The 16,531-nt window shown below is 32.6% G+C and overlaps 1 protein-coding gene across 2 annotated transcripts in view; it reads left to right on the top strand.

Moving 5' to 3' along the window:
- The first annotated feature begins 15,096 nt into the window (after positions 1–15,096).
- LOC142223297 (choline/ethanolamine kinase) overlaps positions 15,097–16,531 on the top strand; it is a 29,055-nt gene continuing 27,620 nt past the window's right edge. Inside the window, exon 1 of one of the 2 annotated variants that reach the window (XM_075293164.1) lies at positions 15,097–15,816. In XM_075293164.1, coding sequence (XP_075149279.1) covers positions 15,799–15,816 — 18 coding nt within the window. In that variant the 5' untranslated portion in view covers positions 15,097–15,798. The remainder of the gene's footprint in view (positions 15,817–16,531) is intronic. The other variant, XM_075293165.1, reaches the window with a different exon arrangement.

Raw genomic sequence — 16,531 nt, 5'->3', positions numbered from 1 at the left:
CATTTGAAAAAATAAGTTTTAATTATTGGGCAAATTTGTAAATTTTAAAGTTGTCGTTTTTAGTTAGTACTTAACTGGATTTTCGTTATTGTAAGGCTTTCAAACAGCGTTGCCACTACGAAATTTTATTCTTGACCGAAATTTTTCCAAAATCGGACCAAATTTCCAATTTTGAAGAAACATGCTTTAAAAAATATTTTACTGTTGTACATACTGCTTTTATTAAAAAAGTATAGTAAATCAGAAATGATATGATTTAGTGGTTGACATCAAAACATCGACTTTTAAATTTGAAAAAAATTGACTTTTTGAAAAGGTTGTATTTTAAAGTCAATTTTAGTTGACATCAACGCGAATTTTTATTCGATTTTCTGTGATTGAATGGTATCTAATCCCACACTGAAAAAAAACTTTCACGGCCCAAAAGACTTTACGCTAATGATTTTGGTATTGATTCCGAGCTACGCTCAAAAAAGTGAACTGGTATTTCACTAAAGCCAGTTTAACATTAGTTAAATTAACTAAAAAACAGGACAACATTATACACAAGTTCAGCATTAAGATTTACTAAATTCGTATTTCTCACAACATAGTTCATTATTTATTTTTATTTCTTTAAATTTGTAAATTTTACTACAAATGCGTCCATCATGAACTTCCTATGTCACTAAAGACATTCTTGCAATTTTGGACTCCAATTTTTTCCTTTAAAGGTGGGTATTAAGTTTGAGTTTATCCGCTAAAAACGTAATTTTTTCACGATTACTTTTCTTTAATAATCCATTTTAAGGAATACAAACTTTGTGAAAATTTACTTTGGGCTTTTCCCCATCAAGTTATAATAAAATTTGCAACAAACATGTATAATTTCATGCATTTTTCTTACTGATTTAGTTTTCACTTTAGCGATTTTAGCGTCTAAACTCGAACTTAATACTCACCTTAAACTACAAAATTTTCTTTAACAAATGAAAAAATAATTATGTCTAAAGCTGAGTACTATGTTCCGTTTTCAAGCTGAAAACCAGCCTGTTTTCACGGTTACTTTTTTTAATTAACTAATATAGAAATATAAAATTATTTGCAATCAATTCCTTGGATCTTTTACATCCATAATTTGCAGAGACTTGATAAAAATGTTATCGTCTTCATATATATTTTTGCACTTCATATATATTTTTGCACTTTTAACTCACCTCAATACGTTTTCTTGAATTTGTCGAAAAATATTTACTTATTTTTGTGATATTGGCGTGATGCCACCGTTTGTAATACTGTTTAGTTAAAATTTTCTAAAAATTTAAAAATTTTCTAAAATCAACCAAAAGTTTTCTTCCTGGTGGGTTCACTGTTTTTTCAGAAGCAGTGAATTGAAGTGAGGACACATTTATGTCACAATTCTCTTTTACTACAAGTGAAAATTATTTTATGTTTCAAGTAAAAAACAACTTTAAAATAATGTGTTAAAAAACATATATTTTTAAACGCTTTTAGTTTTACAGTCAAACTGCAAAACGTCAACAATATTAAAGACGATTTCATTAATTTTTGAAGATTTTTTCAGAAATATTAAAGCCATTTTGACTTTAATAAAACGAAATTTTCTTTCATGTTAGGATACTTAACTATAAGGACTTCATTGAAAAGTTTATAGACTTTTGGACAAGGAAAAAACTTCAGAGAAATACGTCCTATGCTAATCAAAACTCGCATTCGTATGTTAAGCACATGAAATCTTTGGCTTCACGACAGTGCACATATACTATTGAATATGTGATAGAAATTTTAAATACTAGAAACAATTTATAAATTTGACCAAATTTATGAAAATGGGCCAAATTTCGTTTGGTCCGACCATCGGACCAAATTTAAAAATTAGAAATCTTTTGGACCAATTTTGGTCTAATCGGACCAAAACGGCAAAAATTTGAAAGACACAATTTGGGCTTCTTTTATTTTAGAACCTTATATTAGCACCTATATTATGACTGTTCCAGCGTCCATTCGAATAATGAGAAAATGGAATAGTTATCGAGGTTTACTCGATAAAAATAGTATGTCCTAAAAATTCGTGCTGTGAGTAGTCTTGAATCCTTGAATCAGGTTGCTGGAAGTACAGGTGACACATTAACCCTGGAAAGTCATCCTTATTTTTTGTACACAAACGTCATCCTTCGTCATTTTGACTACGGCTTATTTCATGACGCTATAATTTGCATCGTGAGCAAAAATGAGAACCAAAATTGAGTTTATTTCCTTATTCAATGTATTTTAATTAGTATAACACAAAAATTCATAAAATGGTTGTATTGGTATAACTCAAATTTAACATTTCCCAATCGACCAAAAAGCACTTTATATCGAAAATGAAATTACGCGTCGTCATTTTGACGAAGGTTGACGGTCCAGGGTTAGAAAAAAAAAATACAATAATCTTCGAGATGAATTGGATACCATGAAAATTTCGCTCCCATTTGAGCATCACAAAGATGTTCATAAATTTGGTTAACAAATACCACGGATCACTTAGAATGTCCCTTCTATACAAAATCCACAATCGGCATGTCGTTTTTCTAGTGGAAAAATATCTGAAAAAATATATTCAATTTTGAATTTCGACAAGTTTTCACCAATTTATGCCTAGTAACATTTTCAGCACCGATTTTTTTTTTTTTTGGTTTTCTTTAAATAATTTATAAAAAAGATTGCGATAAAACCAAATTTTGAAATGCATAACTTCACTACTGGTCACAGGATTTAATATTTAGGCCCATGTTCTCATATCCCCTGACAGGTGAATGTGAATCAATTATAATCTTGGTGTTGTACTCTCTATATTCACCGGAAATCCTTAAAATTAATGCATAAGTCACAGTGAAAGTTAAATTATGTCCACGATGGTCCTATTTCCGGTTAATAAAAGTATTTACTTAAAAAATACATGAGTTTTATTAAAAAAAATATAGAGTCAAAGAATGATCTTGATTGCACTTATTTTCGTTTCCATTCTAATGAATTTTTTGGTGACAGCTGCTTACAGAAATGTTCAAAAAAAGCGTGGAAGTCAAAATTCTTTACTTTCTTGAATTTGTCGTGAATAGTGGAAATGGGATTGATGTAGGTAGGTTGGATTAGGTGGCAGACCGATGTATCAGGCTTACTTTGACTATTCAGCCCATTGTGATACCACATTGGTGAACTTCTCTCTTATCACTTAGTGTTGCCCGATTCCATGTTAAGCTCAATGACAAGGGACCTCTTTTTCATAGTCGTGAAGCGCTTAAATGTGGTTGAAGATGTGAACTCTTCCAACATTCAAATATGTTACCGTTATGTAGCATAGTAGGCTCCGTAATATATGAATCCAGTTCATTCTATAATACTGTTTTTCACTCTTCTCAATTTTATTGGGCATGGAGTTATGTTTTTCCCATAAGGTGAGTATTAAGTTCGAGTTTAGCCGCTAAAGTGAAAACTAAATCAGTAAGAAAAAGGCATAATATTATACAAATTTGTAGCAAATTTTATTATAACTTGATGGGGAATGGCCCAAAGCAAATGTTCACAAAGTTTGTATTCCTTAAAATGGATTATTAAAGAAAAGTAATCTTGAAAAAATGACGATTTTAGCGGCTAAACTCGAACTTAATACCCACCTATATGGAGGACTTTGAGATTTTTATGTTATAACTAAAGTTGCTCGAGCCTGTTTTCGTAAACACATGTATCTCTTTCGTGAGGTGTCACACTTAAGAAGTGTTCACGGTGACGGTGTACACAGACCTGAAAAATGTACACCAACATTTTTTCTGTGTGGACCAAGTGTACAGCTATCGCATGCAAAGTTGGAAAACTTTTAACACAAATAGTTCACAGATTCCTAAACTTTAATGTGTTTTTCATATATTTAGCACATTTCATTGAGCAAAATCAGTTAAATATGCAACGCAATAAGATTTTATAAAACTATCTTAAAATTTGAATAAAAATTTTTTCTAACTGGTGTATATTTTTAGGTGTTGTTTTTACTTTTTTCAACATTCTACTGTAATTTTACCAGCAAAATAGGTTTATTTTATGGTTCCTGTCTGCAAAGAAACCGTATTGGAGAAAAAATCAGCCGTTTCTAATTTTCGATCACTTATTTCAAACAGTTTTCTCACGTGTGAGTCAGAACAATAAACTTTTTGAGAGGCGTAAAGAATGTGCGATGTGTGGTGTACAGTGCGGTGAAACTCAGAACTCAGGCATGATTACTTCTGTATTTTTGGAAAAGAATGTGAAAAATTTTATGTAGGCTAGAAAACAAGGTATGAGGTTGGACCTCTATGTAAGTATATCCAGTAAAACCTATCACAAGTGGACACCCAAGGTCGTCTCCATTTTATCCAAAATGATCAGTTGTCTACTTATTTTAATGTCTGATCATGCCCCTTATAAAGCAATTATGACAATCACCACAATTCAATCTACTTAGGAATGGTTTTCATAATATTGTCAATTCTTGTAAATCACACAGATAAGGATTTGTAAAATATTGCAAAATTACCGTTTACATTTGTTATCTATACAATGAATTGTTTCGCGACAGATTGCAAAAATAAATAGTAAAAGCGTATTAGGAGCGAAAAATGCTTATTATTACATGATGTTATATCAGCATTTGTAATATTAATTTGCCTTTTAAACTCAAAGAAAGTTGTGATTATGAGTAAATGTGGTAAGCAAAGTATATACGGCCGTAAGTTCGGCCTTATGTAATTCCACTGTGGATTACGTAGAAACTTCTACGAAAGACTGTCATCCACAATCGAATTAATTGGGTTGTGATATCTTAAAACTTCTTAACATCGTTTTCTAAATTGTGAGTTAGTCCATACGTGGTATATATTACACAAAAAAGTTATGTATAGGTAAGTCTACAAATAATTACGAATCGATATGGACTTTTACACGGTACCTATAGAGCCAGAATTGAAATATGGGGTTCGCTTATATGTGGGCTATATAGAATTATGAACTTGTTATTGACCAATTTTTGTGTGATTGGGGATCTATTAACTGAGGGCTATATATAACTATAGAACGATATGGACATAGTTAGGCATGGTTGTTAACGGCCATATACTAGCACAATGTACCAAATTTCAACTGACTCGGATGAAATTTGCTCCTCCAAGAGGCTCCAAAACCAAATCTCGGAATCGGTTTATATGGGGCTATATATGATTATGGACTGATATGGACCACTTTTGGCATGGTTGTTAAATATCATATACTAACATCACGTACCAAATTTCAACCGAATCGGATGAATTTTGCTCTTCCAAGGGGCTCCGGAGGTCAAATCTGGGGAACGGTTTATATTGGGAGCTATATATAATTATGGACCGATGTGGACCAATTTTTGCATGGTTGTTAGAGATCATATGCTGACACCATGTACCTAATTTCAACCGGATCGGATGAAATTTGCTTCTCTTAGAGGCTCCACAAGCCAAATCTGGGGATCGGTTTATATGGGGGCTATATATAATTATGGACCGATGTGGACCAATTTTTGCATGGTTGTTAGAGACCATATACTAACACCATGTACCAAATTTTAGCCGGATCGAATGAAATTTGCTTCTCTTAGAGGATAGGCAAGCCAAATTTGGGGGTCCGTTTATATGGGGGCTATACGTAAAAGTGGACCGATATGGCCCATTTGCAATACCATCCGACCTACATCAATAACAACTACTTGTGCTAAGTCAATAGCTTGTTTCGTTCGGAAGTTAGCGTGATTTCAACAGACGGACGGACGGACGGACATGCTCAGATCGACTCAGAATTTCACCACGACCCAGAATATATATACTTTATGGGGTCTTAGAGCAATATTTCGATGTGTTACAAACGGAATGACAAAGTTAATATACCCCCATCCTATGGTGGAGGGTATAAAAATGAATGGCCACATATCGATGTCTTCATTGTGAAGTACGCTAAGTCTAAAAAGTGAATTTTACAGGAAACAAGTTCAAAGTTTTTTTTTTGGAATTTCTCAAAAACCATTGAAGATAGAAATTCCCTTTTTCGGTCTTAAAATCATATTTATTACAGATTTTTTTTAGTATGTACGAACTCAAACTAGTGATTACAGAACATGGCTAAAAATGACTTAGACTTTTTTGGACCGAACAAAGTTTTTCGCCCTTTTTAAAAACTTTAGTCACAGGCTAAGTATAGTAATATTAACCATAACTTTTGATAGAAGTGTCCAATAAATTCGAAATTTTGACATGATGTAATTCACATCAATCCGAATAGAAAACAACGAACTCCATCAAAACATTCTAAGTCGACTTAGCGTACTCTGGAATAAGGGCATCGATATGATCCCTGCAAAAATCAATTTATCAAAATATAGTTCAGCGGAGCCGACTATATTGTACCTTGCACCACTTTGTATATCCACATTTTTGATACCATATGAAATCAGTCAAATGTGTTGGGTGGTATATAAAGGTTTTTGTTTCAAATACATACATATAAATCTGACTCGATCTGAACAAAATTTGATAGATATCTACCAAATCTATAGACCTAAACTTTAAGTCGGTTAACGCCCTGGGGTGGAACACTACGTTAGTAAACAATATAGTAAACATTTAAATCTGAGGCAATTTTTAGGTAAAGGTGGGTATTAAGTTCGAGTTTAGCGGCTAAAAACGTCATTTTTTCACGATTACTTTTCTTTAATCACCCATTTTAAGGAATACAAACTTTGTGAACATTTGGGCTTTTCCCCATCAAGTTATAATAAAATTTGCAACAAATATATATAATTTCATGCATTTTTCTTACTGATTTAGTTTTCACTTTAGCGATTTTAGCGGCTAAACTAGAACTTAATACCCACCTTAACATCGTAAATTTTTTACGATGTTGCATCGTATCGATAAATCAGTCAATAGATATGTATTAGAAATAGAGGAACATTTAAGTCATTTCTAAAAGTTTTCGACTTAGCAGTGGAAAACTTTGGTATTTTGGCTATTTTTGCCGTTTCACGTAACTCGGATTACAACTCTGATCTCTGTGGTATGAATATGAATAAAAATAAGGGGAAAGATATATATGAGAGCTATATCTAAATCTGAACCGATTTCAATGCAATTTGGCATGTATATTGAGAACGTTAATTCTACTCCATATGCAAAGTTTAATGTAAATCAGAGTAAAAGTGTGACCTATGTGGTTATATGAGTATAAATCAGGCAAAATTGGAAGGCGTATCCGGAACGTTAATTCTACTCCCTGTAAAAAATTTAAAACAAATCAGGGCAGAACTCTGGCTTCTGGGGCCATATAAGTGCATATCGGGCGAAAGACATATATGGGAGCTATACCTAAATCTGAACCGATTTCAACAAAAATCGGCACACTTTACGACACTATTAATTACACTCCTGGTGTAAAATTTAAAGCAAATCAGGCTGAAATTCTGGCTTCTGGGCCATATTAGTTGATATCGGGCGAACGATGTATATGGGAGCTATATTTAAAACTGAACCGAAAACAATAGGGTTCTCTTCTGATGCAAAACACATACTTGTGCCAAATTTGAAGTCGATTGGACTTAAATTGTGACCGAGACTTTGATCACAAAACTGTGTCCACAGATAGACGGACATCGACTCAGGGGCCGGCCCTGAGCAATATTGCCAAAGACACCATATGTCTATCTCGTTTCCTTCTGGGTTTTGCAAACATATGCACTAATTTGAAATACCCTGTTCCACAGTGTGTCGCAGGGTATAATGATCAATTACAAAGCTAACCCGAACTGAGTGCAGAAAAATGAATCCCAATATCAAAAACAAAAAATTTGACTACTTTGCTCATTAGGAGGCACTTCTTTTTTGACCCAAATGTTTGTGACAGTTCGATGTATTTCGAATCTAAAGGGTGATTCTTTTGAGGTTAGGATTTTCATGCATTAGTATTTGACAGATCACGTGGGATTTCAGACATGGTGTCAAAGAGAAAGATGCTCAGTATGCTTTGACATTTCATCATGAATAGACTTACTAACGAGCAACGCTTGCAAATCATTGAATTTTATTACCAAAATCAGTGGCAGAAAATCCGCTTTTTTATCGACAAATTTTGTTCAGCGATGAGGCTCATTTCTGGTTGAATGGCTACGTAAATAAGCAAAATTGCCGCATTTGGAGTGAAGAGCAACCAGAAGCCGTTCAAGAACTGCCCATGCATCCCGAAAAATGCACTGTTTGGTGTGGTTTGTACCAGGGCTGTGGAGTCGAGCCAATTTTGCTCGACTCCGACTCCGACTCCAGCATTTTTCATCAGCTCGACTCCGACTCCGGAGTCGACTCCGGGTAATATAACTAAATCTCATTTTAATACCACTAATTTGTAGTTCTATTGTGGGGGTACCGTAAGTGGATCGATATAAAGTATCGTATTTATTTATGTGTGCAAAAAAGGTCTTAATTTGAAGTTGAATCTGAATCGATTTAGACAAAATTGTATAAGCTTCTACAAAATCTATGTACTTCAAATTTAAATCTAACGTTATGGGACGTAACACAATTTTAACAAGAAATAAAAATGGAAGGAAAATCTCAAGTCGGGTGGGCCGATTATAATATACTCTGCACAACTTTGTATTTAGATCTACATTTTGATAAAATCTCAAATCAGACTTCTACAAAATCTCGGGCAATATTTGGGAAATATTTATAATAGTTTAGACAATTTCGCAAAAATGCATTTATGATTCATTCATTGAAAAGTTTTACAATTTGAGTAATTTCTACAAGTTTTTGACTTAGCAGTGAGTATCAGTGAGCATACAATTTTGGAAAAATTTTTGTCTAGTAAATAAAATTTTGCAAAATTTTATTCTATACAGAAACAAAATTTTGACTAAATTTTCTATAGAAATCAAATTTTGGCCAAATATATAGAAATAAAATTTTGAATAAAATTTTTTATAGAAATAAAAGTTTGAAAAAATTATCAATAGAAATACAATTAAAAAAAAATTGTGTAGCAAACAAAATTTTGCAAAATTTTCTATAGAAAAAAAAATTTGCAAAATATTCTATAGAAACAAAATTTTGACTTTCTATAGAAATAAAATTTTGACTAAATTTTATATAGAAAAAATATTTCTATAGTAATAAAATTTTAAATACAGTTTTTATAGCAGTGAGTATCAGTAAGAAAAAAATTGAGAAAATTTGCTATAGAAATAAAATTTGACAATTTTTTTTTTATAGAAATAAAATTTTGAAAAAAATATCAATAAAAATAAAATTTTAGAAAATTTTTTGTGTAGTAAATAAAATTCTGCAAAATATTCTACAGAAACAAAATTTTGACTAAATTTTCTATAGAAATAAAATTTTGACAAAATTTTCTATAGAAATAAAATTTTGACCAAATTTTCTAATAAAAAAATCTATTACTATAAAATTTTGGCAAAATTTTCTATAGAAATAAAATTTTGACTTAAATAAAAACAAAATTATGAATAGAAATGAAATTTTGAAAAATTTTTTGTGTGACAAACAAAATTTTGCAAATTTTCTATAGAAATAAAATTTTGCAAAATATTCTATAGAAACAAAATTTTGTTTCAATTTTCTATAGAAATAAAATTTTGACTAAATTTTCTATAGAAAAAAATATTTCTATAGTAATAAAATTTTGAATAAATGTTTTATAGAATTAAAATTTTGACAAAATTTGCTATAGAAATAAAATTTTGACAAAATTTTTGATAGAAATAACATTTGGACAACATTTTCTATAAAAAAGAACTTTGAAACCATTTTCTGTCAATATTCCACATATGTATATGGCCTTAAAATAAAATTAAAAAAAAATAATTTCGGTTGTTCGAAATATTTCATATAAATTGATATGGGCATTAAAATGGATCGATCCTGCCCATCTGCTAGTCTAACATTCTAAGAAACATAAAAAGATATCCGTAATTGGAAGTTGATTTTGATTTACAATCATGCTGTACATTGAATAAATAACGCAATGGAAACTAATTTGCGTAAAAACTTGTTTAGTTACAAAAATGTGAAGTGTTTTAAAAAATTTGGTTTAGCCGGAGTCGGAGTCGAGCAAAATTTTTACGACTCCGACTCCGACTCCAGCAAAATCTTCAGACTCCGACTCCAAGACTCCGACTCCGACTCCGGCTCCACAGCCCTGGTTTGTACGCTGGTGGAATCATTGGACCGTATTTTTTCAAAGATGCTGTTGGACGCAACGTTACGGTGAATGGCGATCGCTATCGTTCGATGCTAACAAACTTTTTGTTGCCAAAAATGGAAGAACTGAACTTGGTTGACATGTGGTTTCAACAAGATGGCGCTACATGCCACACAGCTCGCGATTCTATGGCCATTTTGAGGGAAAACTTCGGAGAACAATTCATCTCAAGAAATGGACCGGTAAGTTGGCCACCAAGATCATGCGATTTGACGCCTTTAGACTATTTTTTGTGGGGCTACGTCAAGTCTAAAGTCTACAGAAATAAGCCAGCAACTATTCCAGCTTTGGAAGACAACATTTCCGAAGAAATTCGGGCTATTCCGGCCGAAATGCTCGAAAAAGTTGCCCAAAATTGGACTTTCCGAATGGACCACCTAAGACGCAGCCGCGGTCAACATTTAAATGAAATTATCTTCAAAAAGTAAATGTCATGGACCAATCTAACGTTTCAAATAAAGAACCGATGAGATTTTGCAAATTTTATGCGTTTTTTTTTTTAAAAAAGTTATCAAGCTCTTAACAAATCACCCTTTATTTCCATAATAGTTCTGGTACCTTTAGCATATGTACGATTTTTGATCCAATGAAAATCAATTCGTAAAATGTTAATGCTTATATCCAATAAAATCTCCATTTTTATATTGAATAACTAAGATACATATTTCTAAAAAATTTACAATTAAAACATACGTGTTCGGTTTGCTCTAGATTTTCCGGAAATATATGATAATTTTCAGGATGTATAATTTAAACGCAATTTTCTCATGATTTTTAAACTTCCACTTCTCTATTGAAAGTCACCTATTCAATAGCCACCCTAATATATTTATTTTTCAATGTGCACAGATTTTATGCGCATTTCATTCACGCAATGTGGAACAGTAACAAACAGGTATTTATATATAAATAAACATAGCCATTCCCATTATTTATTTTTTTTTTGTAGATTTTAATTTTTGTAATAATATTTTCATTAATATTCGGTTTGAAGTGGTTTGATTTGGATCCATGCCTTCGTTTAGACCTGTAATTTGGCTACGTGATTCTATTCATGATATGAGAATAGGGAACGTTATTAATATTCATAGATACTTTTATGAAAAATTGAAAAAGAAAGATTTCTTACACCCATGGAAATAAGTTGGAAATAATGGTGTGTACTATAACGTTGTAGCGGTATTTAATGTTATGTTTACAGGGTGACTGATAGGTAATGTGACAAAGATTTTTTAATATTATTGTTCAAACGTGCGGTAGAAATGAAGCGAGGGGACCACCTTTTTAAGCCATTCGTGGTTGACGTCTGCTGAGACCTGTTGGAATGTCCATGGTCTGTGACCGAAATACCCCGCCAATGACGCGGTGATATTCGGCATTTATTGTGATTATAGTAACCGTTTTCTTTGAGTGTAGACGTTCTCATGTTAAAAAATGAAATAAGCTCAAATAACAATAATTGGGTAATTATATGGGCTTAAAAGATTATTTCTTTCTGCCAACTGCAGTAATAACACTATAAAAGCATGCGATTGGGAGGATTTAATTCATAACAGCAATCTCTTTATTTCATAAATCGGACCTAACCATTTGGGCCTAATAAGCAATTCTCTCTATTCTCTCAGTATTTATATATACATACATATAGATTATTGACGTACAAACTATAGAAATATATACATAACATATACCTACATACCTTCGAAGTATAACGATTCAATATAATTTCCTCAATGTTCGAATAAGGTAAATTTAAACAATGTGCTTTTCGCAAAAATAAATAAAACAAAAGATTTACAGCCAGATCGCAAAAATTGGATGTAAGATCAGTTAGTTTTCAATACTGTTTTTACCAATTGGCCTTTACATTTTTCGTAAAAATCAAATGCTCATTAAATCTGCATTATGTTAATGTTCGGCTAATGACACTGGGTGTACGTCAATGCAAACAGAGAGTTGAGAGAATAATAAACAGGCACGATATGAACATACTGGTAGGCCACGTTGAACGCGTATGGTTTACTAATAATATTTGTGTTAGGTCAATATTATATTCGTTTTTGGCGTTGACGTTTTCGCGATTACTTTAATAAAACAGTTCTATATAAGTCAGATAAATAAACACAATTGATGCACAGTTTCTTGTTCGGTAAGACTTTGAATATGTTTGTTTTCATTAATAATTTTGATTCTTTCAGGTAAAGTAATCGCGAAAATAAAGTGATTTTCAACTTTATAATTTTGCAAATAAAAAACATAAATACAAAAAAAGATAACAAAGAGCGTTAAAAGTAAACCTTTAATTTTGTTGTAGGATCTAGAATCGTAGAATAGAATCTAGAGATTAGATAGAACATCGACGAGCTTAAGCGGAACTCATGGCTAGAACACCAGTTAGAAGAGAAGAGCCCCTAGAGCCCCGTTAGAAAAGATGATAAGATTTCAATAATCGGCGTTGAATCCGGAGCGAATTCAACATAAGAATATCCGTTTTTCCAAGCTGCTACAACAACTAGAGATTTCAACTTTCTTCGCGAGTCAGATGGTTTCTTTTCCGACTGAATGTTTAGGTTAGGTTAGGTATAGTGACAGCTCTATATTTCAGACTACTGTGATACCACAGCGGTGAACTTCTTTCTTACCACTGAGTGCTGCCCGATTCTATGTTAAGCTCAATGACAAGGGACATCCGAGTCCGAACGGCGCCCCACATTGCAGTGAAACCACTTAGAGAAGCTCAGTAATGCTGGTGAGAAATGTCACCAGCATTACTGAGGTGGGATAATCCACCGCTGAAAAACTTTTTGGTGTTTGGTCGAAACTGGGTTTGAACTAGGGCTGACGCCCGAAATCTTGGGATTTCGGGACGGGATTTATCCCGAATACCGGGATTTTTTATTTTGAATCCCGGGATTTTTTATTTTGAATCCCGTGATTTTTCGGGATCCCGAAAAACAATTCCAATTTGTTAAAATTGTGGGCTTTTATGATTGTTTATTAATAAATTGGAGTCTTCACTCAGTGTAAACAGCCCTTAGATTTCATAACCGACAAATTGAGTTAATAAACATTTATGGTACACCTTGAATAAGAATTTATTATACATGTGGTATACTAAAAAGCACAATTTCATCAAAAATCGAAGTAAACGATAAGTAAACGAATGAGTTCATGTGCAATACTTGCAACATAAAATAAAAAGCAATGATAAACGGTCCGTAGAAAATATAACAATCTGATAATAATTTGGATGCCTTAACATTTTTATTTAAATCGAAGTACAAAAGGATTATCACAAGTATACGAAAATACGCATAATCTAACCTCCTAATCCTTAACATGTTTTGCTGAGTAAGATAGCGATATGTAAATGATTTTTTATTTATTTTTGTCATAATATTTTTGTGTTTCTGTTCTTCACAACGCTGAGTCGGGCTAAGTGTTCGTTAAGTATGTTCTTATGTTCTTTTGTTGTCTTTTGTTCATACTAAGTTAAACTAAGTTGGTTTAATGTACAACAATTTTTTGACGCTGTAGATTGTTATTACTTAAAATATTTAAAGAATCCCGAAAAAAATCCCGGAATCCCGGGATTCTATATTTTGAAATCCGGAATCCCGGGATTTTTAAAAATCGATCCCGAATGACAGCCCTAGTTTGAACCGACGACCCTGTCTATGCAATGCGGGCATGCTAACTATTTCACCACGGTGGCTCCTGAATGTTTGTTAAATGTCCAATTTGCTGACCATTCTGCTATATTTGATGGGTGTCCACTTTGCTGTAATACTATGTTCGCTTCCATTTTTTCATAAATAATTAAAATAAACCTATTACTATCTGAATCTTCAAAATATATGAATGAAAAATATTTTGAATTCATTATTTAAAAACACGACAGTTTTAAAGCAGAGTCTCCGAATTCCCTACAAGATACAAAACACATACTCTTAAAAAAAAGACTCCTTAAAAGAGCAGTCGGGTTTGTTGTATTGTTTTTGTACTTTGTGGTAGAGTGGATAAACTTTCGTAAAATATGTAGTTTTGTCTAGGGATAGTTTTAAGCTAAAATCAAAACAGCAATGAAATAACCAAAAAATAATTTGGTATTATTCCTGTCCTAAAAATATCCTTATAGCTCATTCACATTAGGCTCGAAATTTATTAAAAGTAGATTTGAAATCCCTTTTTTATAAGGCAAATGACAGTTGAAATCTAGTTAACGTAGATTTTGGAAGTGTAATGTGTATGAGGTATTAGAAGCTCATAAATGCGATCGGCAAACATTTTCTTTGCTAATATGCCTTAATTTGAGAAACATTCAAATTTTTTAACATATATGGTTTTTTTGTGTAACACATGTTTAATTAAACCTAATCGAGTTTAAAAACAAAATATTTCAGTAAGCAATGACTGCTTTCGACAACTTTCTGCTCTTTTGACAGATTTTGTTCTGTGTCTACTAACAATATTTCTTTGTGTATAGCGCAATAACTGAATGGGCGGTAAACACTGCACATTTTTACAAAAATATAACGCACAGCCCATTTGTACATTTTTCTTTAACCTTCTCTTTTTTTTGACTTTTTATTTTATACACTTTTCGGCCCATTGTGCTATGTGTTTACATATTATGTGAGGTCTACCTACCGCAGAACATTCAAGAGAGAGCGATAACTGTCTGGGAAAGATTAAGTCGTACGAAACAAAGAGCAGAGAGTTCGCTCTCTCAACCAAATGAGGTTGACTAGGGCTGAGTTCTCGATGGCCCGGCTAGTATTGTTAATATCAATGTTCAATTGTTTAAAACGAATGCAAGTGTCGCTCGCACCGGTTGGTTGTTTGTAAAAAGGTTTCATTCGCGCTACTTTGTCTATATTCCCCGATCAAAGAAAAGAATATTTTAACAATTTTTACCCGTATATATGTATTTACAAAATAATAGCGAAAACATTTCATGTCAAGAGGGATAGGAAAAAACACAAAATTTTGCATGTTTGTATGTATGTGGACTGGTGTGTGTGAGTGTCGTTGCGAAGATAAGCAAAAACACATCGTGTTCAAATCAGTGGGTGATACGTGAAAGTAATCCGTTGTTCAGTAACACACCCCCCAAAACCACCGTCAAAGCAAGACGTCCGTGCATGTGACTAACGATATTAAAAAAAAAAAACACTGAAACATCAATCATTAAATAATTATAAAATAATTAATAATATACTATTGAAAAAGTTTATTATCATCACCACCTGTGCTATACGTCGGTCATATTTCGTCGTAAACCAGAGTGCATAATAAAAAAACATATACAAAAAAAAGAAAAAACAGGAACCACCCTTGAAATATCACCCTAACACTACAACAGAAGACAATCAACATTCCAACAATTTACCCCCAAGAAACATTTTATCACTAACAGACTAGAATCACTTAACATTTTCCTTTACCATCAATCCAGAGCACTGAGGACACAATAGTACACAACAAACACATATGGCTTCTTTAAGGACGGTAAGTTTGTTTTTATTTCTCTCATTCCATCATGTACAATAACACGTGGATAGGATCGATGTAGGATGTATTCAAGATCCAGAACAGGGATGGAAAATCCAATTTAAAAAAAAAGTACAAAAAATGTATCTTTTTAAACGCCTTCCGCCTATCGCTATGGTTATGTTTACCCATTTATCACTGAAATAAATTAGGATTAAAATTCTGTATTCTATGGTGCACAGAAGATCCAGCATCGATCTATTGAAAGTCTTGGTTAGAATTTTTCACTCATATGATTATATGGCCAATTTTATTCAGTCTTATCTCATAGACTTTGATATCTTTTGTGGGAATAAATGTAAGTACTGGTGCTTGCTGCTTTGATAATTCAATCATTAAGAACTGCTAATAGGCGTAGTAAAAAAAAATACTAGAAATAAACCAACACTATAGCTAGGCCCGCCTATCACGCATCTTATCTCTTATTGCCATACATTTTACACTGGCCATGGCACCATGGCGCATAAAAACTTTCCATGTGAGAATAGGCGCGCGTACATCGTTGAGAGGAAAATTACCAAGAAATAAGAAATGAACAGCTGGGGTTGGGGGCAAGTACATTTTGAAATTTGGACAAGGTGATACTATAGGCCTGTGCTTCTAGAATTCGAGGCAGTCGGTCATTTTTGATTTGTCTGAAGGTTCTTTGTGGTCAATTTTCTATTTGATAAGA

The sequence above is a fragment of the Haematobia irritans genome, chromosome 2 (assembly GCF_050003625.1).
Source record: "Haematobia irritans isolate KBUSLIRL chromosome 2, ASM5000362v1, whole genome shotgun sequence".
NCBI classification, from domain to species: domain Eukaryota; kingdom Metazoa; phylum Arthropoda; class Insecta; order Diptera; family Muscidae; genus Haematobia; species Haematobia irritans.
The sequence above is the reverse complement of the archived record's forward strand: the minus strand, read 5'-3'. Positions and strand labels throughout refer to the sequence as shown.